Source organism: Tamandua tetradactyla, chromosome 3 (genome assembly GCF_023851605.1).
Source record: "Tamandua tetradactyla isolate mTamTet1 chromosome 3, mTamTet1.pri, whole genome shotgun sequence".
NCBI classification, from domain to species: Eukaryota; Metazoa; Chordata; class Mammalia; order Pilosa; family Myrmecophagidae; genus Tamandua; species Tamandua tetradactyla.
This window is the reverse complement of record NC_135329.1, coordinates 93,132,755-93,157,625: the sequence shown is the minus strand read 5'-3', so window position 1 is coordinate 93,157,625 and position 24,871 is coordinate 93,132,755. Positions and strand designations below refer to the sequence as shown.

The window sequence follows — 24,871 nt, the reverse complement described above, 5'->3', positions numbered from 1 at the left end:
GATGCCTGAACTTTTACAAAGATAAGCTTAGCCCCTTTCCTGTGGATGTGAGCTGGGTGCTCCCTCCCACCTGGCTCCAAGCTTGGACTGCCCCATCCACTCACCCCCGTGCCTCGGGCTGCCCCCAAGTGGGCAGGACACTGCGTTTGCCTGGCATGCTGCTCCTTCCTCTCAGTCATCAGCCATTCCAGAGAGGCATGATGCTCAATGGCGATGTTCTGCAGTGGTATCAAAGCGAACGCCAGCTCCTGTGCCTGGCTCTGCCAGAGGCCTTTCTCCAGCCACCATGCCGAGCTCACCCACCAGTGTGAAGGCCGCCTCTATTCACGAGCAGGGGCTGCATGGCTTGAAACAGCACCTGGGTGCTTAGTTCTTTTCACACGCCAGCCTGAAGCCTCCCATATCTACAGACATTTTCATCATCCTTGAATTGAGGGTTATGGGTTATGCACAAAAGTCCTTGTGTGAGGGCCGGTGCTCTGAGCTCCCTGGAGAATGCTTCCTCCACCCCTCAGTGTGCTCACAGTCTTATAGTATCACCAGGTTTTCTTCCAGCCTTCCCCACTGGGCTGGAACTCCTGGGTGGCAGCAAGGAGCCAGCATCCTGAGTGGAGGCGGCAGCCCCTACAGCCCTTGCAGAGAGCCGGCACTGGCTTCCAATGAGGTTGTGCACTATTGTAGTCAGAACTGACAGGCACCATCAACTCTGGCAGATTGAAGGCTGAGGTCATCAATGGATGGAGAAGTAGCCCAGTGCTAAATGAGGCTTGGAAGCCCCAGGAACAGGTCTGTGCCCCTCAGGAGGGGATGGGGAGCGCCCGCCCCCCCTCAGAAGCACAGGGTGATCTGGAAGAACTCAATTTACACCCTTGGCCCCCGCGGGCTGGGGGATAGGCAGAGGCGGGATAATCCCAGCTTCTCGAGCAGATGGTTTCTGACTACCGCTTGACCCAGTTCCCTCCCCGCAGATGACGGGCAGTGGAGCCACAGCTCGTCTGCCGGGGAGCCCAGGGCGGACCCTCCTCTCAACTCCCCTGTCCTCCCCCACCCGCAAGGATGCCTGGCTCTGGCCTCTCTGGAGCGCCAGCCAACTCAGAAGGTCAGTGTGCGGGATATTGCCCCTCCCCAAAGGTGCAGAGCCCTCTCCCGTACCCCTCCCCACCCACCGCCCCATCCAGCCCAGGTGGGTGGCAGGAAGAAGGGTGGTGGCTGGGCAGACTGGAAAGCTACTGGGCGGGCTTGTGCTGCGGAATGCGGGGGAGGGGGTGTTAAATCCTGTATCAGAGTCATCACTTCTCACATTCATTCATTCAATCAAGCAATCATTCCTTCCAAAGCCCCACCCCCACCTCCCACAGTGGCACCATGCTGCTTGGTCCCTATCCTCCAGGAGCCGGCACACGAGACAGAAAGGTGACCAAGTAACAGCTGGACACTGGCCTAGTAAGGCAAATAATTATTCAGGGCAGGAGAGGACTAGGGAGGGCTTCTTAAAGGATGATGAGTTTGTCCCATGGTTGGCGGCTATGGTGGTGGAGAAAGCCAGAGGACCAGAGCCCATTGCCGGGTGGAAAGATGCCAGCAAAAGCATGGAGGGAACAAGGCCTGGTGCAGCAGGCTGCTAACTTCAACTGCCCCAGAGGCAGAAGCACCTCGTTCCTTCCTGGTGCTCACAGGCTCCAGGACTGGACAAAAAGTGGAAACCAGAGGGGACAGGAGTGGTTCATGTTTAGAATGGGAGGTAGAAGAATCTGGAACTCTGGAAGAGGTCTTGAAAGGCAGAAGGGCTTTTGCCTCAGGACACTTCTGGGTGTCTGCTTCTGGGTTCCGGTCAGCAAACCCAGCCTGGCCACCTTCTGGTCGGTTCTCCTGACCGGGAGGGAGAGGGCGCTCCACCTCCAGATTTGTGGGCCTCCACCGAGCTGCTGCCTGGACTGAGCTCCTTGGCTGCAGGGCTGGCCCAAGATGCTCAGGATGGGAGAGGAGAGTCCCAGGCTGGAGTCTCCGCACCCCCTCGGCCCTCCTGGGCTCCCCAGGGTGCCCTGGGACTTGCACCCTGTGGGTTCTGTCATGCCGCCCCAGACCCAAGTGGGGGCGGAAGGAGGGACAGAAGGGACTGACTTGCACTTGGGGTCTGGACGGGGCCGGGTCAGTTTCCATCGACAGCGTCTGTCTGGCAACCGGGAGGGCAGGGCAGGCCTGACGGCCATATCTCTGGAGCTTGGAACCATCCTTTATTGGGACAGGGCTGTTATTGTTCCCCCTTTACAGATGAGGAGGTAGAGACTGGAGAAGAGGACTCTACCGAAGGTCACTTCGACAAAGCTGGCAGTGGCAGAGCCCGGGCTGGAACCGGCTTTGGTCGAGGCCAGAGTTTGCCAGTTGGGGTGGGGGTGTGCTGGAGACCCCTGCATGCAGGCAAGGTCCGGGGCTGAGGCCTCACCGCAGAGTCCCGACACAATCTTGAAGCCCTCGGTGCCCAGGACCCGGCGGAGGCAGGAACTGGCCCAGCCTCCGGCCGTTCCCCCGCCCCTAAAGTCCGCAGGGCCCACGCCTTGCCCAATGCGCCAGCGGCCCGGAGGCCCCGGGCGCTGCTGCGGGCACTGCAGCCCCGGAGCGACGTCCGCCAGCGGAGCTTGCCCGCAGCGCCCAGGGCCGCGCCACCGTGTCCACTTCGCTGTCCCCGCGAGGGAGGGCCCCGGGAGGGTCGGGGACGGCCGCGGTGGGACTCGCCTCTCGCGGTCGCGGCGGCTGGGGCGGGGGCGGGCGCAGGGCCTGCGCGGCCGCTGGGAGGGGGCAGCCGGCGGGGGCGAGCGCCGGATCCTCTTCCCGGAGCCCGTCGGTGCCGCCCGCAGCCCAACTGGGTGAGGGTCCCCGGCGCCCACGTGGTGGCAAAGTTTCGGGGCAGCAAAAGTGGCCCGGCATTGCGGGGGGGGTGGGGTGGGGTGGGGTGGGGGGAGGGGAAGGAGGGCCGGCTCGCCCCTCCTTCTCGCCAAGGCAGAAAGGAAAAAAGCGGAGGGAAGCGGGGGTGGGGCGGGGGGAGCGGGCAGCCCCGGCCTGAACAGATTCCGCCTCCCCCTTCCCTCCTCCCCCCGGGCAGCCCGAGCGGGGAGGCGCGGATCTTCTCCCGCACGGCCAGGACGAGACTCGCTCCCCCCCACCTTTTTTTTTTCCTGCCAACGTCTATCTCTACGCGCGCGCACATACGGAGGTTGTGCGGCTTTTTCCCCCCCTCGGGAGAAAAGACGAGGAGAATAAGAGAACAGAGGGCAAAGAGAAGAACTCCTCGGTGGGCACTACACTCCTGGGCTGCGGCCGGGCGCGGGGACGCGGCCGCCACCGCCTGCTCTCTCTCGGCCCTGCGGCGTGTGCCAGTGTGAGCGCGAGCGAGGGCGCCGCACCCGCCCCGGGGACGCTGCGAGACTTTGAGGCGCTCCAGCCGAAATCGTCGCCGCCGCGCCAGGCCAAAGAGAGCGGGACGAACGGGCTGTCCCTCCGCCTTGCCTTCCTGCCGGCGCTCCGCACCCGGCCGACCCGCGCGCAGTAGGCGAAGGAGGGAGCGAGGCCGCGAGGAGGCGGGCGGAGCAGAAGGCCCGGCGGAGCGCGCAGCGGCCCGCCCGCCCGCCGGTGCATGCGGCGCCCCGCGAGCCTGAAGACAACTTTGCCGTGTGACGCGCGGGGAGGACTGCAGAGCCCGCGCGGCCCGGGGTTCGGCGCCGCCTTTGAGCGAGCCCGCGCGGTCGGCGCTCCCGGCTCCGCGCTCGCCCTGTTCCGCAACCCGCCCGCGACGAGGACGACCCACCCGCTGCTGGCCCATCCTCGGCGCGAGGGACGAGGGTGAGGCGCTCAGGTGCCAGCGCTGGTGTCCGCCGCAGCGCCCGCCGCAGCACCGCGCCCGGGCTCTGCTCCGGGGGCTCGGACGCCTTCTCCTTCCGTCTCTGCCAAGTTGCCTCGGTCAGCCCTTTCGCCGCCTTCCTAGCCCAGCGGCTGAGGCGCCGCCGCCGCCGCCACCGCTTTCGCTTCCCAGGAGCGGGGCTGCGGGTCCCCGACGCGGAGAGAGAGGATGGGGAACAGGCTGCGGGTGTCCAGGCGCTCCGAGACGCCCGTGTGCCAGTGACCCTTCGGCCCCTGCGACCCGCCTGCTACTCCTTCGCCTCGTGCGCCTCCCCGGCCCACGCGGCGCCCTTTCCCCGGTGCGCGGGAGCCCCGGCGGACCGGCGAACCGCCGGCCCCCTCCCCCTGCGAGCCGGCTGCGGCCCTCCCGGCGGGCGGGCGGAGGACCGGGAGGCGCGGGGCGGGGGCGGGGCGGGGCGGTGCGCCCGGAGCCCGGAGCCCGGAGCCCGGCTCTGCGCTCGGCTCGACTCGGCTCGCCTCGCGGCGGGCGCCCTCGTCGCCAGGGGCGCACCATGGACGGGCTGCCCGGTCGGGCGCTACGGGCCGCCTGCCTTCTGCTGCTGGCGGCTTGCTGGCTGGGGCCCGAGGCCTGGGGCTCGCCCACGCCCCCGCCGTCGCCCGCCGCGCCACCCCCGCCGCCCGGACTCCCCGGCGGTCCGCAGGACACCTGCACGTCGTGCGGCGGCTTCCGGCGGCCCGAAGAGCGGGGTCGGATAGATGGTGACTTCCTGGAGGCGGTGAAGCGGCACATCTTGAGCCGCTTGCAGATGCGCGGCCGGCCCAACATCACGCACGCGGTGCCCAGGGCCGCCTTGGTCACGGCTCTGCGCAAGCTGCACGCGGGCAAAGTGCGTGAGGACGGCCGCGTGGAGATCCCGCATCTCGACGGCCACGCCAGCCCCGGCACCGACGGCCAAGAGCGCGTGTCCGAGATCATCAGCTTCGCTGAGACAGGTGGGTCTGGCCCTCGGGCGTCCAGCCGCGCGGCCCGCGCTGCTTCCCTGTCGCTGCCTGCTCTGGCGGCCGCCTCCGCCTCCAGCACGCCCCGGGGGTAATCCGCTGGGCCATGACTCTGCGCGCTCCGCCCCGGCGCCCTGCCTATACCCCCATGGTGCAGACCCCTTCCAGCCCCCCGCCTCCAAAAGCCCTGCTCTCCGCGCGGTTCACCAAACTCGGGCTCCAGAGTCTTTCTGTGCGCGTCCCCCCTCCTGGCAGATGCGTGCGGCCCTGTCCGCGGGCATTTGCTGGGTGATTGCTTAATGTTTTTGTTTCCCACGATCGGAGTGTAGGCTTAGCCGTGTGGATGGAGATGTGTGTGCTTGTTGATATACGTGGGCCGGAGAGTGTGTATGTGTGTGTGTATGTGTGTGCCTGCCTGAGAGGCCCCCCGGGCCGTTTCCATTGCCGGCCGTGTGGGCTTGCCAGGATTGCTGAAGCCTCGCTGAGGAGAGCTAGGCAACCTCTCTTCCGATTGTGTGGGCACCGGAATGGGGCCGAAAGCAGGCTTCTCAACAGGTCCCCTCATTTACAGAGAGAAGGACGCGGCTCGGGGGCAGTTCTATGCCTCTCCTGCCTGCTGGTAGTGGTGGCAGCCCCCCTTGCAAGAGAGCTGCAGGGTTCGCAGTTAACAAAGGGTAGGAGTCCTTTCTGGAATTTTCCCCCGGTCCTAGATTGTAAATTTCTATCACTGTCTAAATATAATAATCGGGAGTAAAAGAAATCATTCGGAACTTTAAAAGGAGAAGGAAAATGTGCCCGCGTGGAAATCGAAGTGCTTTCGGCTCTGCTGTCCCTTTCAGGACTTGAATGAGCCAGCCTGGCTTTTGTGCCTGAGCTCAGCCCCATTTGTGCCAAGGGGACTGCTGAGAAGGTCATAGAGGGGGAAGCCCCAATGCGCTCCGGGGATCTTGGGGGAGGGGGGAAGTATGGTTTGTGCCTCCTGGCTGCAAATGCCCCCCACCCCCAGGCTACAGGCAGACTGGACTCGAGCTTCCTGGGGATGAAAAGGGATGAAAAGTTTTGCATGGCCGGGTGTGGAGAAAAGCAGAGACAATCGGGCTGGTTTGTGCATAGAAAGAAATGCTTTGCCGTTTTAGCTGTCCGCCCGAGTCAGGGAAAGCTCGACATGCAATTAGAGGACTGGGATTAAAAGGTGCTTTGGGGCCCAGGGTAGAAATGTGATTCCAGAAGGTCGAGGAGGCCTTTTGGTCCCTGTGGCACAAAATGACAGCGGGGGCTGTTATATTTCTGGTCCGTTTCACGGAGCCAGCTCTTTGACTTATAAATAACAGATTCAGGTCACAGGCAGCTCGCCCAAGACCAGCTTTTAAGGCTGCAGCTTCCCCCGTTTCAAAGTCAGATAGGGTTATTAGAGGAGCCTGGAAGGCTTGAGGAGGGGGCTGGAGTTGGGAGGGCAGTGGTGGGAGGTTTGATAAAACCATCCATTGGTTGCATAGTCATCTGATTTGTTCTTCTTGCAAAAATAAAATTAAAAAGTAGAGATTGTCAGAGGGAAGAGTCGCTGGAATGTAAGATGAGAGATGAGTCCATCAGTTGGCACGATCTCTCTCTTGTTGAGCAGAGTTATTGAGTTATTGTTGAGCCGGTCCCCCCTTGCCTTGGAGACTGTGAACGTGCCATTCACAGGGAGTCAGGGTCTAGTCAAGGGATTGGACTTCAAGTTCAAGGCTGAATGTCCTGTCCCTCGGCAGCATTCTGAAACGAGGCTACATTTTGCAGCCTGCAGAGCACACTGTCAGAAATCTGAGCAGAGCTTGCTTGTTTGCAGTGGAGGTTTCACTGAGGCTTGGATCGGAGCTTGCTTAGGTAAACACTGAAAAGAGGCAGTAGGTAGCTCAGCTTGATTTTGCAATGCCCTAAGTTAACCAAAAAAAAAAAAAAAAAACACCTATTAAAACAACCCACCGCCAAATCCCCAGTGCAATCCTGGTTTTGTTTTTCAGATTACACAGATACCCATAACAACTTGTTAAGATCTTGGCCTCCTGACAAGTTCCTCTCTGGAGCTCTGAGGCTTGAATCAGGCCCATCTCCGGGGGGGCCCTGGCCTGGGAGAGGTGAGGCAGGATTTTCTAGGCTGGGACCCTCCAGCCCCCAACTTGGTCCGGCTTTCTCATTGAAAAACGATTTTCTCTGCCTCTCCCAGGTTATAGTCAGCGGCCCTGGCCCCAAGAACGGTATTTCTGGTCAATAACATTTTCCAGCTGTGCAGAGAGCCCACATTCCAGCATCCTGCGGCCGAGAGCGCTTTCCCCCATTGCCTCGTGTTCTCCCTGAATTAACTTGGCATGCTCTCCCTCTTCTCTGCAGACGGCCTCGCCTCCTCCCGGGTCCGCCTGTACTTCTTCATCTCCAACGAAGGCAACCAGAACCTGTTCGTGGTCCAGGCTAGCCTGTGGCTCTACCTGAAACTCCTGCCCTACGTCCTGGAAAAGGGTGGTCGGAGGAAGGTGCGGGTGAAGGTGCATTTCCAGGAACAGGGCCGCGGTGACAGGTGGAACGTGGTGGAGAAGAAGGTGGACCTCAAGCGCAGTGGCTGGCATACCTTCCCGGTCACTGAGGCCATCCAGGCCCTTTTTGAGCGGGGGGAGCGGCGCCTCATCCTGGACGTGCAGTGCGACGGCTGCCGGGAGCTGGCCGTGGTGCCCGTGTTCGTGGACCCTGGGGAGGAGTCACACCGGCCCTTCGTGGTGGTACAGGCCCGGCCGGGCGACAGCAGGCACCGCATCCGCAAGCGGGGCCTGGAGTGCGACGGCCGGACCAACCTCTGTTGCAGGCAACAGTTCTTCATCGACTTCCGCCTCATCGGGTGGAATGATTGGATCATCGCGCCCACTGGCTACTACGGGAATTACTGTGAGGGCACCTGCCCTGCCTACCTGGCGGGCATCCCGGGCTCTGCCTCCTCCTTCCACACAGCAGTGGTGAACCAGTACCGCATGCGGGGCCTGAACCCCGGCCCCGTCAACTCCTGCTGCATCCCCACCAAGCTCAGCTCCATGTCCATGCTTTACTTCGACGACGAGTATAACATCGTGAAGCGGGACGTGCCCAACATGATCGTGGACGAGTGCGGCTGCGCCTGATGGTTGGGCAGACCGGGGGGCGGGGACCCAGGTGCGCTGCGGGCTGGGGCGCAGTCGTTCCGCTGGGGCTGTGGATGTTGGGGCCCCTGGGCGCGACCTGACACGTCCTTCGCGTCCTTCCAGGGTGAGAGCCCTCCACCAACATGACGTACTTTAAAATGCACACGTAGACACGCACAGCCAGATGCATCCTGCCACCCACACAGCAGCCTCCAGGAAACCAGCAAATGGATGCGGTGACACGTGGCAGCTCAGCTACCAAGGCCCGTCAGCCTGAGTGGATGCGGCGAGCAGTCACCCTTCCCACCGGCTGGCCCGGCCACTCTGAGTCGCGCCTTCCCCGCACAGGTGAAATCACCGAGACAGAGCGAGAGCCACCGACAGGAAAAGCAAACTTGGGGGCAGGGGGCACGTGGGCTCGTGGGAGGGCTGCGTGTCCCCCTTGCCTTGTCCCAGGCCCGAGCTCTTTCAAGGTTTCCTGGCTCCCAGGTGTCCACTTCTGTCCTTGCCTGGGCTCTCTGGCACTGGAGACCCAGGTAAGCCCGACTTTTCTGCACCCTTGGAGAGAGAGAGAGAGGACTGGAAAGGACACAGCCTGCCAGAGCCCATGGAACAGGGCAGTGACTGTTTGACTGTTTGTTGCTTGGGCCCCTGGTGTGACTTATATGTCTGTTTGTTTTTGGGGTGGGGAGGGAGGGAGAGGAGGGGGTCTCAATTTGATGCTTTAACCGGATCACTAGCAGTTTGACAGGTCATTCATACCATTGTGTAACTGCAAAGGGGCTTTTCTGCCAGGAATGACCTTTTAAGTTAAAATCCGAATGGTTCTAAATGGGGGGGGGGATTTAAAAAGTTGCAATCTGTGTCCTTCGCTGGGGACATCCCTTTAGGACTGGTTGGGAAGCAATGGGAACGACCCCGAGGCCAAGGGATGAGCCCAGGAGAGGAGATGGCAGGGCACAGGCATTCTGGAAATGCTATGGGAGCCCCCCGCAGCAGAAATGGGAGCAGCTGAACTAGTCTTGGAGAGGTGGGGATGGCTGTGAGCAGCTTTGTAGAAGTGGGCTGTGGCTGGCCACCCTCGCTGCCCCACGTCCCACTTGCAGACCCGCTTCAATGCACATGATATAGCACTTGCTGATCTCCTTGTGTCCGGAGGTGGCCCTGCAGAGCACGGAGCTCGCTCGCCCTCTCTCTAGATATCCAAGTGCCACGTGAACTATGCAATTTAAAGGGTTGACCCACACTAGATGGAAACTGGACTCGTACGACTCTTTTTATATTTTTTATACTTGAAATGAAATCCTTTGCTTCTTTTTTAAGCGAATGATTGCTTTTAAGGTTTGCACTGATTTAGTTGCATGATTAGTCAGAAACTGCCATTTGAAAAAAAGAAGTTATTTTTATAGCAGCAAAAAAAAATGAATACAGTTAAATGTATTATACATAATTTTGGAACCAAAGAGGCCAACAGATCAGTTTTAATTTTTATTAGATGGCGAGGCCATCTTCTATAATGTAGACGTTTTGAACAATCCCTTGAGTGGCTTGCCAACGTTTCAGGGTATAAGTGGATTTTGTTTATTCAGTTCAATGTGTCTTTTCTATCCTTACACACCCAGAAGGTAGAGTAAAAATGACTGATAGAAGACAGGTGTGTATCCTTAAATCCTCATCTTTATGTTTATTTAATAAAGCTCCCCTTAGGTTCTGTTTCATAATAATTTAAAACCAAACAATTTTCCCATAGACTTGCTGTTAAAGTATTTTACATTTATGTACAGTTTAAGAAAATAAAAGATCGAGTGCCACGTGCATCTTGCCTTGTGTGATGTCTTGTCTGGGGCCGTCGGTGGGAGCAGGGAGGGCGGTGGGCCTGAGCTGGGAGGGACTCCCTGCTTTGCTCTGGCTATCCTCTCCGAGTCCTTGCCATGAGCACGTATGTCAGGGAGAGATTCTAGGAAAAATAGCAGAAGATCAAAATGAAGGACAATTAGCAAATTCATGAATTACACATTTGTTTACCCTTCTAGTTCCAAAACTAATTGTGTCTCATGCATTGCCCTTTGAAAGTGCTGGTTAAGCTCCTATCGCTGGAAGGAAAACCTGGGAAGTAAAGGCACACCTGAAGTGCATCCCTGCTCACTTCCACTTACATGTGGGATGGCTGCAGTTCACAAGTGGTTCATAAGTTGGGTTGGAAGGGCCAGTGGAGGAGAGGCCAGGAGTCTGTGATAATTCTTTCCTGTGGGGGGAGCTCAACTTGTGTAAGGCGGGGTGGTATGACTGAGAGTGATGACAGTGCAGTTGCAACCGCAGGTGTGACGTGACACCTGCTGAGTACTGGCATCGTGCAGCCCGTCCGTCTCTACTTTTTGTGGGAAATGGTTTTATCCTTATTTACCAGACTTTGGAATCGGAGGCTTGGAGAGTCCTGGGGCCTGCCTGGGTACACCCAGCCAGATCGGGGCTGGGCCTTTTGAGTCCACATGCCATACTGGTCCATCTGTAACCCTCAGATGTGCTCTCCCCTGAGGCCCCGTGGGCACCACTAGGGCTGTCCCCTGGGGTCTGTGCCACATGTGGCATTCCCAGAGAATCGGGACATTTGAGTAGGTGGGATCTTAGGGACTGCCTCCCCAGATCAGGAGAGAAACTGAGCCAGGCCTGGCAGTTGAAGGGGGTGTGTCTCCATTCACACAGCCAGCTACTTCCAGGAGACCCTATAGCCTCTGACTTTTTCTATTCTTTGCAGGATCGAGCCTGCTGATCTGCCAGGCTTTGGTCCTGGGGGGTGAATTTGTTGATCAGCAAAGAGGCAAGGAGGACAATGTCACAAATACAGGCCTGGCCTGGGGTTCCAGGGCTAAGTCTGGTTCTAGCAGCCCCTCTGCTCTGGGGTGGCTGGGCCCAGCCCTGGCTGCTGGGGGCCCTCAGCTCAAGACCACCTCACTCACCCCTGGCCCAGGTTTTGTTTGCAGGTGGTCACTGGGTGGGGCAGCCTGAGAGTCACCAGCGATGCCTCTGCTGCTTGGGAAGTGAGTACCTTGGGGGCCTCCAGGGCTGAGCTTCACAAGGTGACCCCGAGGTCCCTGCTGGAGCCCCAGGGGTTGGGACACAGGGTCCTGTGGCCAGTGGGCCAGCAGACACTCTCTGCTCTGGTCCAGGAGGACCTGTGCTGCCCCACGCTGGCACATGCCCCTGTGGCTACACTGTGGTGGGTGCCGGTTACTGTTTGCTAGAGGGGCAGTGAGGGTGGGCACGCAGGCATGCGGCCCTGCCCTGGGGCTGCGCATTCTCCCCCCAGGAGGGCTGGGCTGTGTCCTATGCTTTCCCCGGTCACTGGCTTCCCTTTTCCTTCTGTCCTCATTTAATCCTACTTTTGTCCCACTGCCCCTTTCCCATCCTTCCCCCTTGTGTTCCCAGTGGGCATGGCCCGAAGATGCACAGGAGCTCCACATTTTAAGCACCCTGCACTGCCCACCAGGCCCAGTGTCTCTGGCCCCAACCCCCTTCCCCTCCCCCTCCCCCTCCCTCTCCCTTGCTGCCTCTCCCTCCCCTCTCCCCTCCCTCCCTCTCCCACTCCTTCATCCCTCAGGCTAACAGGCCTAGCCTCCTCTCATCTTCATTTCCAGTCCCACCTGGGACCTGTGGGAGCCAGAAGACCCCGTCTCTCTGCAACTCACAGGTCTTGACCCTCCATCTACTGGGAGGCTGAAATCCCACCCTGCAGGATCCATCCTTCCACTGACCTCCAACAATGCCCTGAGTCCTTAGGGCCTGCACAGGGTGGGAGGGAGCCCACTGGCCCTCCTTCCTCGCTGACATGGGGGCAGGATGCTCGGGCACTGGGATAAGGGGACAGCCACCCCACTTGCCTCCCCTTCCTCCCCGATTCCTAGACAGGCAGCCTCCGGTCCCACATCTGTTTTCTCTCCCAGCCCGTTCAGTGCCCAGCCGGGCATGGGGGCAGCAGTGAGAAGGCCTACTGTATGCATTATACTGGTCATGATATGTTTGCTGCCTGCTATCTGACCAAGGGAGCAGAGGTGCTTGCCACGTCACACACCACAGCTCGAGGTGAGGGCCTGGGAGAGCAGCCGGGCAGCTCTAGTCCCATCGCAGGCTCTTGCACTGTAGCTGGGCCCGACCCCCTGGAGCTCAGGCCGGCCCTGTGCTGCACCTGTAGTGCCCTCCATGAGACTCCTGGGGGACCACTGCTGGGACCCTCATGGGAGCTTGCAGGCCATCTCAATCTCAGAGAACACTGCAGCCACCCAGGCCTCCTGCAGGGACGGGGACAGGGACAGTGGATGGGGAAGGGGAGTATCACAGGCTGCCACCAAGCCCTGGAGGCAGCCTTGCAGGCAAAGAAGCAGAAACAAAACCCCTCTTCCAATGGGCAACCAGCCCCACCGCTGGCTTTTCCGTGGATGTCTTAAATGAAGGACAATTGACCAGGTGGGCTTTGCAAGGGGAGCTGGGGTCTGCTGTGTGCCGAGGGTGGGGTGCGGGAGGCTCTGTGTGAGCAGTCGGAGCGGTGGCTGCATGTGTGTGCGGGGCACAGGGGCGAGGGCTGTGAACTGGCGTGGATGGCTAATTGCAGAAGTGGTTGAACTATGTGCGGTTCTGTGATTGTGTGACTGTGCTGAGCAGTGATTGTGTGACCGTGCGTGGGTGTATCTGAGGGTGTGAGGTTTTATGGGTGAGTGTGTGTGTGTGCATGGGTGAGTGTGAGACCCTGCGTATGGGGAGCTGTGGGTAAGACTTGTGATTGTGTGATTTTGGGGGTGTGGTTGCATAATTAGCTATGCGCATTTGTTGCCGTTTTCCTCTCCAAAACCTCATCGAGAGATTTTCCTGATGGGTTATGTACTTTTGTAATCAGGGTGCATACAATTACATGTTCAAATTTGGGCTTTGCCTGGGAATCCCACTGCAGCAACCATCAGGCCTGATAGGTGCTGGCAGACTGGTCTGGGAGGCACAGGAACCTTTCCCGTGGGCCATGTGCTTGGCTTGATGTGGCTTTGCAGCCTCTGTTGCCCTGCTCTGGTCACCCAGTGCCCATTGGGGAGGCAGCGAGGGCAGAGTGCAGATGGGCCAAGAGGTCACCATGGTGTCCCTGCAGTCCAGAGCAGGAGTGTTGTACAAACGGGAAAGGATCATTCAATCACTCAACAAACATCTCCTGGGTGCCTGCTGTTATGTGCTGGGGTTTATGCATCATCTCACATTCAACTGCGTAAAAGCCTTGAGGGCGGTAGTATCATTACCCCACATTATAGATGAGGAGACTGAGGCTGAGAGTGAGCAAGCCATTCTAAAGTTCATATAACTCATAAGTAGCAAAGCTGAGATTTGGCCCCACAGTGGGGGGCTGGAGGGAAGGGACAGATGTTCTGGGGCCTAACCTGGAGGAACAGGAGAGGGCCACGGCTTGGGGTTTTCATTCATTCGGGAGGGGACCACTCCCGTTGACACGGCTCTAGACCGTGGCGTCTGTGTATGGAGCTGCCCCTCTCTCGGGCTATGAAGACTGCTGTGTGTGCACCATTCCCACGCCTCCCTGGCCAGTTGGGTGAGAAGGCTTCTGGGCCTGGGTTCTAGGAGAAACAGGCCTTGAGCTGAACAAAGCAGGACAGGGCAGAAAACCGTGGCCTTGCCTCTGGACCCCGTGGTGGTTGGCAGTGACATAGCCCGAATGAACCTGGGAGTGGGTCTCAGGCCAGCCTGCCTAGCTTTGCCATCTCAGCTTGGCCCAACTTCTCAGTGTCCTCATCTGTAAAATGGGGGTGATGACAGTGCCTATTCCTGGAGGTTGTCACCAACATTAGCATGTTTTGAACAGGGCCAGGCTCCAGTGGGGATTTGGGCCGCTGCTGTTTTCCTAAATATTCTCTATGCCAGGAAGGGTGCTAGATGCCATGCCGCACCCCCCTCCCGCCCCACAAGGCCCTCCCCGGACCACACCTCTTTCCTGCTCATTATTCACTTATTAAGGGGAAGTAAGTTACTTCCTCCCACCCCCCAGCCCATTTGCACATGGGGCTCCAAGGAGGTGGGCTGTCCTGCCCCGGCCACAGATTTTGTGTGCTTCACCCACCAGCCCTGATAACGCTTCCTCCCTTCCCTGCCCTAGGAGGGGATGTTAGTCCCTTTCCCCGGCCCCTTGGAGGCCTTGGTCCTTCCTGAGGGGGGCGTGAACACACTCTCTGCACAAAGGATGGCGTGGGCCAAGTCTTCCCTAGTCCCAAACGGAGAAACCCATTCCTTTGGGGGCAGCGGAGGTCAGTTATGCCTTTGGAGGGAAGTTTAGGAGCATGGGAGAGGCTGGCACAGGTGAAGCTCTTCGTCAGTTGAGTCACCCCCGATGTGGACGTGGCCAGCACAGGAGGCAGTTGGGGGAGAGTCTCAGCAGGTCAGTTTCCAAGCATCTGCTCGGCACTGGCTGCCTCTCAGGAAAAGTCGGACCCTGACATTCCCCTGCATCCAAGCCTTCTGCTCCCAGGTTCATTCAGGCCACCTCACCGCCAACCACCAAGGGGTCCAGAGGCAAGACCATGGGACGCCCCAGCCTGGATGAAGCACGGTGGCCAGTGAGTGGCTCACCTCCCGCCTCCCCTGGCGCCTGACTCCCTGGCTCTGTTATTTCCCCCTCTCAGGAGCATCCTGTGCCCCACAGATAATTCATGTAATAACATTTCTAAACACCTGCAATTTGCTCTGAGTGTTTGGGCTTCAGGGTGAAGCCCAATTTCACCGATGAGCTGCGGTACTGGCTCGTTCAGGAGTCTGGTGCACACTCACAGTACAAAGCCTGCGCTGGCTTCCTGCTTCCTCAGTGCAACCCCTGGCACTCTCCCCCCAGACGCCCCCACCCCACCCCAAAGAAGGTCTCCCTTCCTGCCCTTGCCTTCCACCCTCGGGAGAGTACGTCTCACCCGAGGGCGTCTCATAAAAACTCAGCTTTAATTAACCGAACATTGGGAGAGGAATCGGTTAAAGTGGGGCCATGCTCCGCCGTCGATGCCTGTCCCATGCCTGAGTGCCAGTGATTTCTAATGCTCTAACCATGCGGGAGAAGAAGCCGGGAGGCGCAGGAGCCCCCGAGTCAGCTGTGCCCGGCCAGCTGCCACCAGATGCTGCTCGCTGTCTTGAGTTCGAGGGTGTGAGCAAGACCTCCCAGTGGGGGCTCCTCTTTGCTGTTCCAGTGTTCGAGAGAGCACTGGACTACGAGTCAGGGCCTGATCTCCGGGCAGGAGCCAGAGAACCAGCAACACAAGGGCAGGGGCTGGGGCTGCTCGTGCACTGCTGTATGCCCAGCTCTGGGAACGGGACCTGGTGCGTAATAGGTGCTCAATAAATACTTGTTGGTTGCCTGCCTTATCCAGGCCCTGCTGCTCAATCGTTGGGTGACTTCAGGCAAGGTTTCTTACCCTCTCTAGGCTAAAGTTTATTCGTTTGAAAAGTGAGTGGGCTGAAGAACATTCCATTGTCTGCATATATTACATTTGGTTTGTCCAGTCATCCGTTGATGCCCACTTGAAAAGGAACGAGGTTCTGATCCATGTGACTGTGTGGATGAGCCCTGCCGACATCACGCTGCGGGGCATACGTGGTGCCAAGGGACAACTATTGTATGATCTCACTAACGCGAAGTCATTAGAATAAGCAAATTCATCGAATCAGAATTGAGAATATAGATTACCAGGGGCCAGTTGGGGTGGCGAATGGGGAGTTAATGCTTAATGGGTACAGCATTTCTCTTTGGGGTGATGGGAGAGTTTGGTAATGGATGATGGTGACGGCAGCACGTCACTGTGAATGCTAGTAACACCACTGAACTCTGATTTGAATGTGGTTAAAGGGGAAATATTTGGTTGTATATATGTTACTAGATTAAAATTGAAAACAAAACCACCCCAGGACGATACAACACAACGAACACTAATATAAATGATGGACTACAGTTAATAGTACAATTAGGAAAATACGTAATTGTAACAAAGGTGCCACTCTAATGTGAAATGTTAATAATGGAGGGGGTGTATGGGAACTCTTTTCTGGATGATTTTCCTGTAAACTTACAACTTCTTCAATGAAGAAAAAGAGTGGGTCAGCATAGGTGTTTCATTCATTCATTCCTATAGTATTCATTACATGCATATTATGGGCTATCCCTACCCAGAAAGCTAGTGCCCCTGCAGTCATCTGCAGCCCTGAAGTCCCTGCACTGGCCGGCAGCCTTCCCTGTTGGAGTGGCAGGGGCCGTGGAGGTCTCACATCAGCTTCAGCTCCCAGGGAGAGATTTGGGCCTGGATTAGTTTATGGGCCCTCCGTGGCCAGGGGACCGTGACCCAAGCTGTGTTATGACAAGATGTTGGCTTAGCGCAGTGCCCCACTCTTCTGAGCTCTAATCCGGGGTGGTCCCTCCCCCCCCCCGCCTCCCTGGGGCCTATCCCTTGTCCGGGCTGTGCAGGGGGAGGCGGCTGGCCTGGTGAATTGGAGATGTGCTGGTTTGGGGTTGTGAAGGCTGGTGGTCTCCCCAACAGGGTTTTTTTTTTTTTTTCTGTGTAACTGTTAAAAAGAAAGCCTGTTCAGTCTTGGGTGAGTTGTGAAGGTAGGCTGTGGGTATTTAGTGGGCATTTTTTCAGGGTGGTGGGGGAGGTAGGTAGTGTTGTAAAAAGCTGAAGACATTGTACAGTGTGGTTAGATCACAAAAGGGTAGAGAAAGCCGTCCAAACACTCACTCTGTAAATGGGGAAACTGAGGCCTGAGAGGGGCTATAACTTGCCCATGTTCCCACGACTAATGGAGCTCTGCTTGGTAAACCAGATCCTTCCCAAGAGATCGTTCTGTGTGCAGGGCCATGGGGCCCTGCTGAGGACGTCCCCCTCACCAGGCTATGTGACAGTGTTGCGTGTGCCCATGGCTCTCCAGGTTGTTGGAGCAAGAGGGGACAGTAGCCACAGAGAAGCCTTCCAGGGGGGAGGCATGTTGTGGCTGGATAGCCCCTGCCAGGGACCCTTTCTGTAGGGCCACCTGGGCCGGGGCTCTTTGTTCTCTTGGATTCTCAAGATTCTGCAGAGGCTGGGGGTTAAAAGCAGGGGGCTGTGGGTGGACTATGGCTGGGTTCTCAAGACTCAGGCTCTACCCAGTCCTCGCTGTGTGCCCTTGGGCTGGTTACTTAACCTTGCTGAGCCCTTGGTGCCTTCATCATAAAACAGGGCTAATAACAGCATTTAGCTCATAAGCTTATTGCGAGGATTGAATGAGAAAATAATAATAACAGCCACTGCTGATTAAGAGCTCAATGATGTGCCAAGAACACTTCTAAGCCTTTCTCATTTTTATTTTAATGAATCCCACACAGCAGGCCTGGGTGGACTGGCATTAAATTCCAAGTCCTGGGACATCCATTCTCTGAGCCCTCCACCCTGGCCTGTTGGGGTCTGTGGCTTCTGGGAGCAGATCTGGGAAAACAGTATCATGCCCACTGCTGGAAGCCCTGGCAATGGCCCCAAGGTGTGGCTCCTGAGGGCCGGGGTTGTTCAAGGAGCCTCCAGACGGAGGTTGATGTCCTTATCGTGGCTGTACAGGGGCCCTATGGCTGGGCCACCTTGAGGATCCTTGTTGGGACATTCTAAAGCCTTACCTGGGCCCCCCTAGCATGGCCACCAGCCCCATTCAGGCCCAGCACCAGATGGGGACCATGTGCTCTGAGCATGTTCTCTTTGCAGGCACTGGAAGGGTGCTCTCCCAGCTCAGTTTATTCTGTGATCCAGTGGGGCATAAATGCTGACAATTCCTGTACCCCTTTGGATTGCCTCAAGTCTCCAGACTCAGGAGTTTGGGGGCATCAGGGAAGGCCTGGGGCTTGGGCCTGGCTAAGTGGGCCTCTGAGACTCAGGGAGGGGGACGCAGAGAAGACGTAAGCTGAGCACCAGGGCCTGCCAAACGTGCTTGCTTTCCACCCCTAGCCACTTTCCTGAAGCTGCCCTGTTTGGGCCTTAATGTAGGCCGTTGGCTATGGACCCAAAGGAGAGGGTAGCTGTAGGAAGAGCAGCCATGGCTCAGGGCACGAGAGTCTGGGAGAGCCAGCTATAAGAACAGGGGCTGTGCAGAGGGCTTTCTCCAGGAGAGGCCCAGTCATGAACAGGCGTATGAAATTTCTCTCATTGCATCTTCCCTATTCTTTGTCTGGAACCCAAGAGGTACTGTAGGCGCCCAGAGGAGGAGCACCCAACCCAATCCAGATGTCCATAGGTGGGTGTATCAGGGCGGCCTACCTGGAGGAGGAGGAGGCGGTCCCTGGGTCAACTCTTGCAGGACACCTGAAAGTTGACTAGGAAACAAGGGCAAAGGGAAAGGCATTCTAAGAAGTACAAAGGTTAGGAGCAGGGGCCTTGGCCATTAGTGGCCTCTGTGTCCTGGGCACCCCTCAACCCACAGCAGGCCCTGTAAAGGCCGAACTGCCCAGGGGAGGCACCCACGACCCCTGCCTCTCACACCTTTTACATCAGGCCACTCTTCTCTGGCACTCCCACCCCAGGGCTTTGCCTCGGAAAGTGCCCAAAGCCTTCTGACCAAGAACAAACTGATGTAAGATGCTCCTTTAAAGGGACAGCTGCATTTTCTGTGTAAAAAAGAGAATATCACTTACCGGTGGCTTTATTATCATTATCTCAAGTCATATCCACTGAGCAAATTAAGAAAACACAGAAAAGTGAAAGGAAGCAAATAAAAAATCATCTAGGATCCCGGTGATCAGAGGTGTGCTTCCCACACACCACCAACAGTCTTTAAAAAGAGCATTTTAATAGCTGTCTCTTAAAACCCGGTCTCCTATTTTGTAGGTTTGTACAGAGTGATGCCCCAGTAAATCCCAGAGTGATCTGAACAGTGAATAAAAGAGTATTTGCAAAATTCCCTTGAGGGAATGGTGAGAAAAGGGGAAAATTCAACTTTCCCAAGTGGAGAATTCTTGATATTCTCACAAGCAGTGCGGGCAACCAAAGCAATAGGCTGAGCCCCCAATCTTGGGGTTTGTTCATATGAAACTTAATACTGCAAAGGATAGGCCGAGCCAACTTAAAATTAGGTCTAAGAGTCACCCCCAAGAGAACTTCTTTTGTTGCTCAGATGTGGCCTCTCTCATCCAACACGACAGGCAAACTCACTGCCCTCCCCCTCTCTACGTGGGACATGACTCCCAGGGGTGTGGACTTCCTGGCAATGTAGGACCGAAATCCTAGAATAAGCTGGGACTCAGCATCAAGGGATTGAGAAAATCCTCTTAACCAAAAGGGGAAGAGTGAAATGAGACAAAATAAAGTGTCAATGACTGAGAGATTTCCAACAGACTTGCGAGGTTATCCTGGAGGTTATTCTTATGCATTAAATAGATTTCTTTTTAGCTAAGGTGTAATAGGCTGGAGGGAACTGCCTGAAAGTGTAGAGCTGTGTTCCAGTAGCCATGTTTCTTGAAGATGATTGAATAATGATACAGCTTTCACAATGTGACGGTGTGATTGTGAAAACCTTGTGTCTGATGCTCCTCTTATCTACCTTATGGACAGATGAGTAAAACATATGGATTAAAAATAAATAAATAATAATGGGAACAAATGTTAAAATAAATAAATAAATGTATTAGATTGAAATGCTAGTGATCAATGAAAGGGAAGGGTAAGGAGTATGGTATATATGATTTTTTTCCTGTTTTCTTTTTATTTCTTTTTCTGAATGGATGCAAATGTTCTAAGAAATGATCATGATGATGAATATACAAAAAAAAAAAAAAAAAGACCCTGTCTCCTGCTGTTGGATATTTACATTTTTCTCCTTTATAAACAATGCTGCAGTGAAGACTTTGTGGCAATTGTACGACCCCAAGGATGGTCCTGTGATGCAGGACAGGCGCCTCTGCAGGTCTCTGTGAGTGCCGGGGAGCAGAGCTGCTCAACCTTCACCGTGAGACCCCGGTGCCCACGGGGTCTTGCTAGACTCTGATTCAGTGGGTCTGGGGCGGGGCCAGAGATTCTGCATTTCTGCTAAGCTCCTAGCTGAAGCCAATGCCGGAGGACCGCACGTGGAGTGGCAGGCATCTTTGAAAGGTCTTCGCTGAGCCCATCCCCCGGCTAGGGAATGGGCTTTGGGGAGGGGTCTTCAGCTGGTCAGGACCTTGCCAGTGGCCAGGCCCTGGGCAGGGAGGCAGGCAGCAGCGGGGGCTCTGCCCTGTGCCTCTGCGCTGGCTCTCCCAGAGCTGCCCGAGGGTCCCCAAAGTTTCCAGGTGGCCAGCCGCATTCCAGTTCTGGCGTCTGCAACAAAGGCCGTGTTGGCCCTCCCACTATGATCCCAGAATAAAATGTCAATCCCTGGACTAGATGTCAAGGTGAAATTTAGTGTTGTTTTTTTCCCTCCGGCATTTATAGTAAACTCTGCTCTTCCCTGCCATTGCTGCCCCTGCCTGCTGTTTGGCTGTCATGGGCTGGTGGCACCCCTTCCTCTCCTGTCCCCCATCAGTACAGTGGGCTAATAGGACCTATTTCCCAGGGATGGAGAAGACACAGAGCCAGGCGACCCAAGCATGGTAGGTGGCATTCCCCGAGCACTCAGTCTGGTCAGTTGGTACTGTGAGTTGTGGCTAACTGAGGACAAGGGAGCCAGCAGAGCCGGCTCTGGTTCTGCCTTTCCATGTACTGTTACTTTGTCCCTTGGGCCTCCCTCTGCTCATCTGTGAATCCACTCGCTCCCCACCCACCCATTCATTTCACAGCTCCTTGCTGAGCATCCACAGATGCAGGTGCTGGGTTAAGTGTATGTAGGGGGCCATAAAAATAGCTAATAAAGTAGATACAATCCCTGTCCTCAAGGAGCTCATTGTCCTCGTGAGCAAGGATGACAGAAACAAACAAGTTGGGGAAGCCTCCTTACAAAGAAGATAGCCCAACTGAGTGGTAAAGAGGGAACTAATCACAGAAGAGGTTATGGCCGGGGTTGGGTGAGGCGAGGTGGAGGGAGCAGCGCATTCCAGGCAAAGCAATGCGCAGAGAGCACGTGCAAAGGCCCTGGGACAGTAAGGAGCTTTTCGTATGGGATAAACCAACAGAAGCCCAGGGGAGCTAGAAGTCGGGGTGGGGGGCAGGGGACAGGATGGGTGGACCTGTGTATGTTGGACAACTTAAGGGTCTTAAACAAGGGTGTGGCATGATCCAACTTATTGTTTTTAAAAGAGCCCCTTAGCTGCTGTGTGGAGAACAGACCCCTGCAGAGCAAGAGAGACCAGGCAGGATTTCCCTGCAATGTCCAGTCAGAGTTCAGGAGGCCTGGGATCAGGAAAATGGACCAAAGAGCAAGGATGCAGGCTGAGCTTGGCAGTCAGGACCACAAGGATGCAGGCTGAGCTTGGCAGCAAGGATGCAGGCTGAGCTTGGCAGTCAGGACCAGTGGCGATAGAGGCCCCCAGGTGGGAGCTCTGGCTCTGCTAGCAGCTGAGCAGAGTCTCTGGGGTGGCCAGGACTGGGTGGGGAGACTGCAGGTCACTTGACAGCCCTGGGTCCTTCCCCTTTCTGGGGGTGTACTGCAGCCCTGCAGGCCTGCAGAGAAGGCCAAGGCTTTTGAATTTTGCTGCCTCCTGCCCTGATCTGTGAGATGGGGCTTTCCCTGTTTGAGGGTGACTGGCACAGACAGTCCCTATTGGATCCCAAAGTGGGTTCACAGGTGTGGTAGTTAGGTCCAGGTGTCAACTTGGCCAGGTGAAGGTGCCTAGTTCTGTTGCTGTGGACATGAGCTAATGGTACGTGAACCTCATCTGTTGCTGATTAAATCTGCAGTGGGCTAGGAGGCGCGCCTGCTGCAATGAATTGACGTTTGACTTGATTGGCTGGTGCTTAAATGAGAGAGCTCAACATAGCACAGCCCAAGCAGCTCAGCATACCTCATCTCAGCATTGGCGGCTCAGCCCAGGCCTTTGGAGATACAGAAAAGAATCACCCTGGGGAAAGTTACGGGAACCCAGAGGCCTGGAGAGAAGGCCAGCAGAGATCATCCTGTGCCTTCCCACATAAGAAAGAGCCTCAGTTGGAAGTTAGCTGCCTTTCCTCTGAAGAACTATATGTTAACTAAATAAATCCCCTTTTATTAAAAACCAATCCATCTCTGGTGTGTTGCGTTCTGCCAGCTAGCAAACTAGAACAACAGTCCTTGTCCATGTCATGCTCCCTGCAGCCTCGTTCCTCGTGAAAGAGGAAACACAGACTTTTTACTGACCAGTACTCAAGCCATCTCTGGGACTGGTTCTCATGAGGCTGAACCTGGAGTGGAGGTGGTGGCTGTGTGGGATGGCTTTGGGAACGGGCAGGCTGTCTGTGGAGAATGTGAGATCTGTGAAGGAAGGGCTGGTCTGCTAGCGGAAGAGAGTTGGGTAGTGGCTTTTGAGACCCCCTTTCCCCAAACAAGATGTCTCCAGGCCTCAGGATGGCTTCTGAACCCGTAAAAGGATGAGAGGGTTGGGCTTCCTGGTCTGGGGCTCGGGCTCTGGCCCTGCCCACCGTCTGCCCTCCAGCAGCTGGGACTCCACCGGCAGGGCTGAACAGGGGAAGTCACAAGTCAGTGAACGTGGAAGCTTGTCAAAATTGTGGGAGGGCCCCGGATGCAACCAGGTGGGGAAACAGGCAGCTCCAGCCATGTTTCTCTGCATGTTCAAGGGCAGGGGATCCCCCACCTGAGCTCTACCTGATGGATGTGAGTTCTCTGGGCCCCTCTCCCCAAGGGGCCAGGATTCTGTCTCTAGGTTTCACTGGCCTGTTTCACCATGCATGATGCAGTCTATATCGCCCACTTTGAGGTAGGCCTGGAGGTGCTGATGGGTAGGGGAGAAGAGAGGCCATGGAGAACACCTCACGGAGGCCCCATGCCTGGGATCGCACCCCAGCAGTCTTGGAGGTACCTCTTCATCAACTACTGGTGAAAGGAAGCCCAGAGACCTCGCCTGACTTTCCCAAGGTCACACAGCAGCTGAAAGACAAGGAATCAAGGACAGGCATGAACCAGGGGCCCCTCAAATCTCTCTTCTCCTTCCCTCCCTTCCTCCCTTTCTCTCTCCTGCCTTCCTTGTCACTCAGGAAGAATGTATTTGATTATCATTACAAGGCCAGTTGGGCCCTCAGAAATTCCTTACCGGTGAGAGGCTCCTCCTGGGGGTGGTGGGGGCCCGCCCTCTAAAGGGTTTTGTGGGTAACTGTTGTGGTGAGCTATTTCTAAGGCAGGAGAGGAGAAACTAGATCACCGAGCCCTGGGGAAGGGCCGTGGTTGGCACAGAAATAACCGGTCCCAGTCAGCGGGCAGGCGGGGCCAGGGGCCCCTCCTGAAGGCCGGCCGGGTTGGGGGTTGGTCAGAGGGGTGTTTCTGGGGCTCCAGAGACAGGAGCAGGGCTTGTCCTCGGAAACTCTCCCTGAGTGTGTGAATTCACACAGGTGCCGTGGGGAACCCGGGCGTCACTGACTTGCGGGCCAGACTCTCCATCTGCAATGTCTGCCTTTCTGTTTGTCTGTCTGTCAGTGATGCTAAATATCTGCCTTACTCATCTGGGCCCTGAGTCACCTCATTTCAAAATGCTGCCCAGTTCCTGGAAGGGAGCTGGGCATCTGCAGGTGGGCCTGAGTCATTTGTGCCCTCTGGATCCACCTGTCCGGGGAGCCCGGCGGTACTGAGGTCCCAAGTGTGGGCCAGCCCCACGGGGACAGGGTGGGGATTCAGGGGCTGTTTCAGCCTCCGAAGAAGCCAGGCCTGGCAATGGAGCGGTGGGTATGGAGGGAGCGGCATCTAGGGTTCTTGACAGTGACCAGGGAGGGAGCCAGGGGGGCGGGACCTGCTGGAGAGGGGCTGGATGGGTGCAGAGGGAGGTGGGAAGAGGCGGGAGTGGGCTGGGCTGGGTGAAGGGGATGAGTTAGGTTGAGTTGGGTTGAGTTTGAAGGCTCAACATCGCACTGAACCGTGCGACGCCACTGCTTCCCACAGCGGTACGTCTTTTGGGCACATGACTTCATCTCTTTGGGCCTCAGTTTCCTCACCTGTGAAATGGGGATAATAGTAGCATTACCGGGCTCATTGGGCTGTAACCAAGATTAAGTGAGGTAATCCCTGCAAAGCGCTTGGCATATGGTCAATGTTTAGCAAGTGTCAGGTCTCATTACCCTTGTCATTGTCATTGCAATCAAGAGGAGAGGCACCTGGGTCTGGGGAGGGGTCTTGGATAGAAGCAGGGAATTGGGGGTGTTTCCTGCCTTGGGGACATGTAGATGGGAGTGAGGTAAGGAGTAGCTGATGTCACCTGGGTGACTGTATGTGGGGAAGAGGAGGAAGAGGAGGAAGGGGGGAATGGGAAGGGAGGCAAGGAGAAGAGAGGAGAGGGGAGAGAAAGGGGGCAGGGGGTGCATCCATCACCACAATCAATTTTAGAACATTTGTATCACCCCCATCAAAGGAAAGTCCTGGATCCATTAAGCATTCATTCATTATCCCCTGCCCTCCAACCTGCCCCTAGGTACCCACTAATCTATCCTGTCTCTATTGATTTGCCTGTTCTGGTCATTTCAGATAAATGGAACCATGCAACATGTAGTCTTTTGCAAGTGGTTTTTTTCATTCAGGTTCATGTATGTTGTTGCATGGATCAGTATTTCATTCCTTTTTAGGGCCGAATAATATTCCGTTGCATGGATATACCACATTTTATTTTTCCATTCATTAGTTGAAGGATATGTAAGCTATTTCCCACCTTTTGGCTATTATGAATAATGCTGCTGTAAATAGTCTTGTTTCTGTGTGGACATGTTTTCAATTCTTTGAGTACATATCCAGAAGTA

At 56.3% G+C, this 24,871-nt stretch overlaps 1 protein-coding gene across 1 annotated transcript; it reads left to right on the top strand.

The window, feature by feature from the left end:
- The first annotated feature begins 4,406 nt into the window (after nucleotides 1–4,406).
- INHBB (inhibin subunit beta B) lies at nucleotides 4,407–9,811 on the top strand. The gene is made up of 2 exons (XM_077151916.1): nucleotides 4,407–4,848; nucleotides 7,225–9,811. The coding sequence occupies exons 1-2, from the start codon at nucleotides 4,407–4,409 to the stop codon at nucleotides 7,998–8,000; spliced, it is 1,218 nt and encodes a 405-aa protein (XP_077008031.1). The 3' UTR covers nucleotides 8,001–9,811.
- The last annotated feature ends 15,060 nt before the right edge of the window (nucleotides 9,812–24,871 follow it).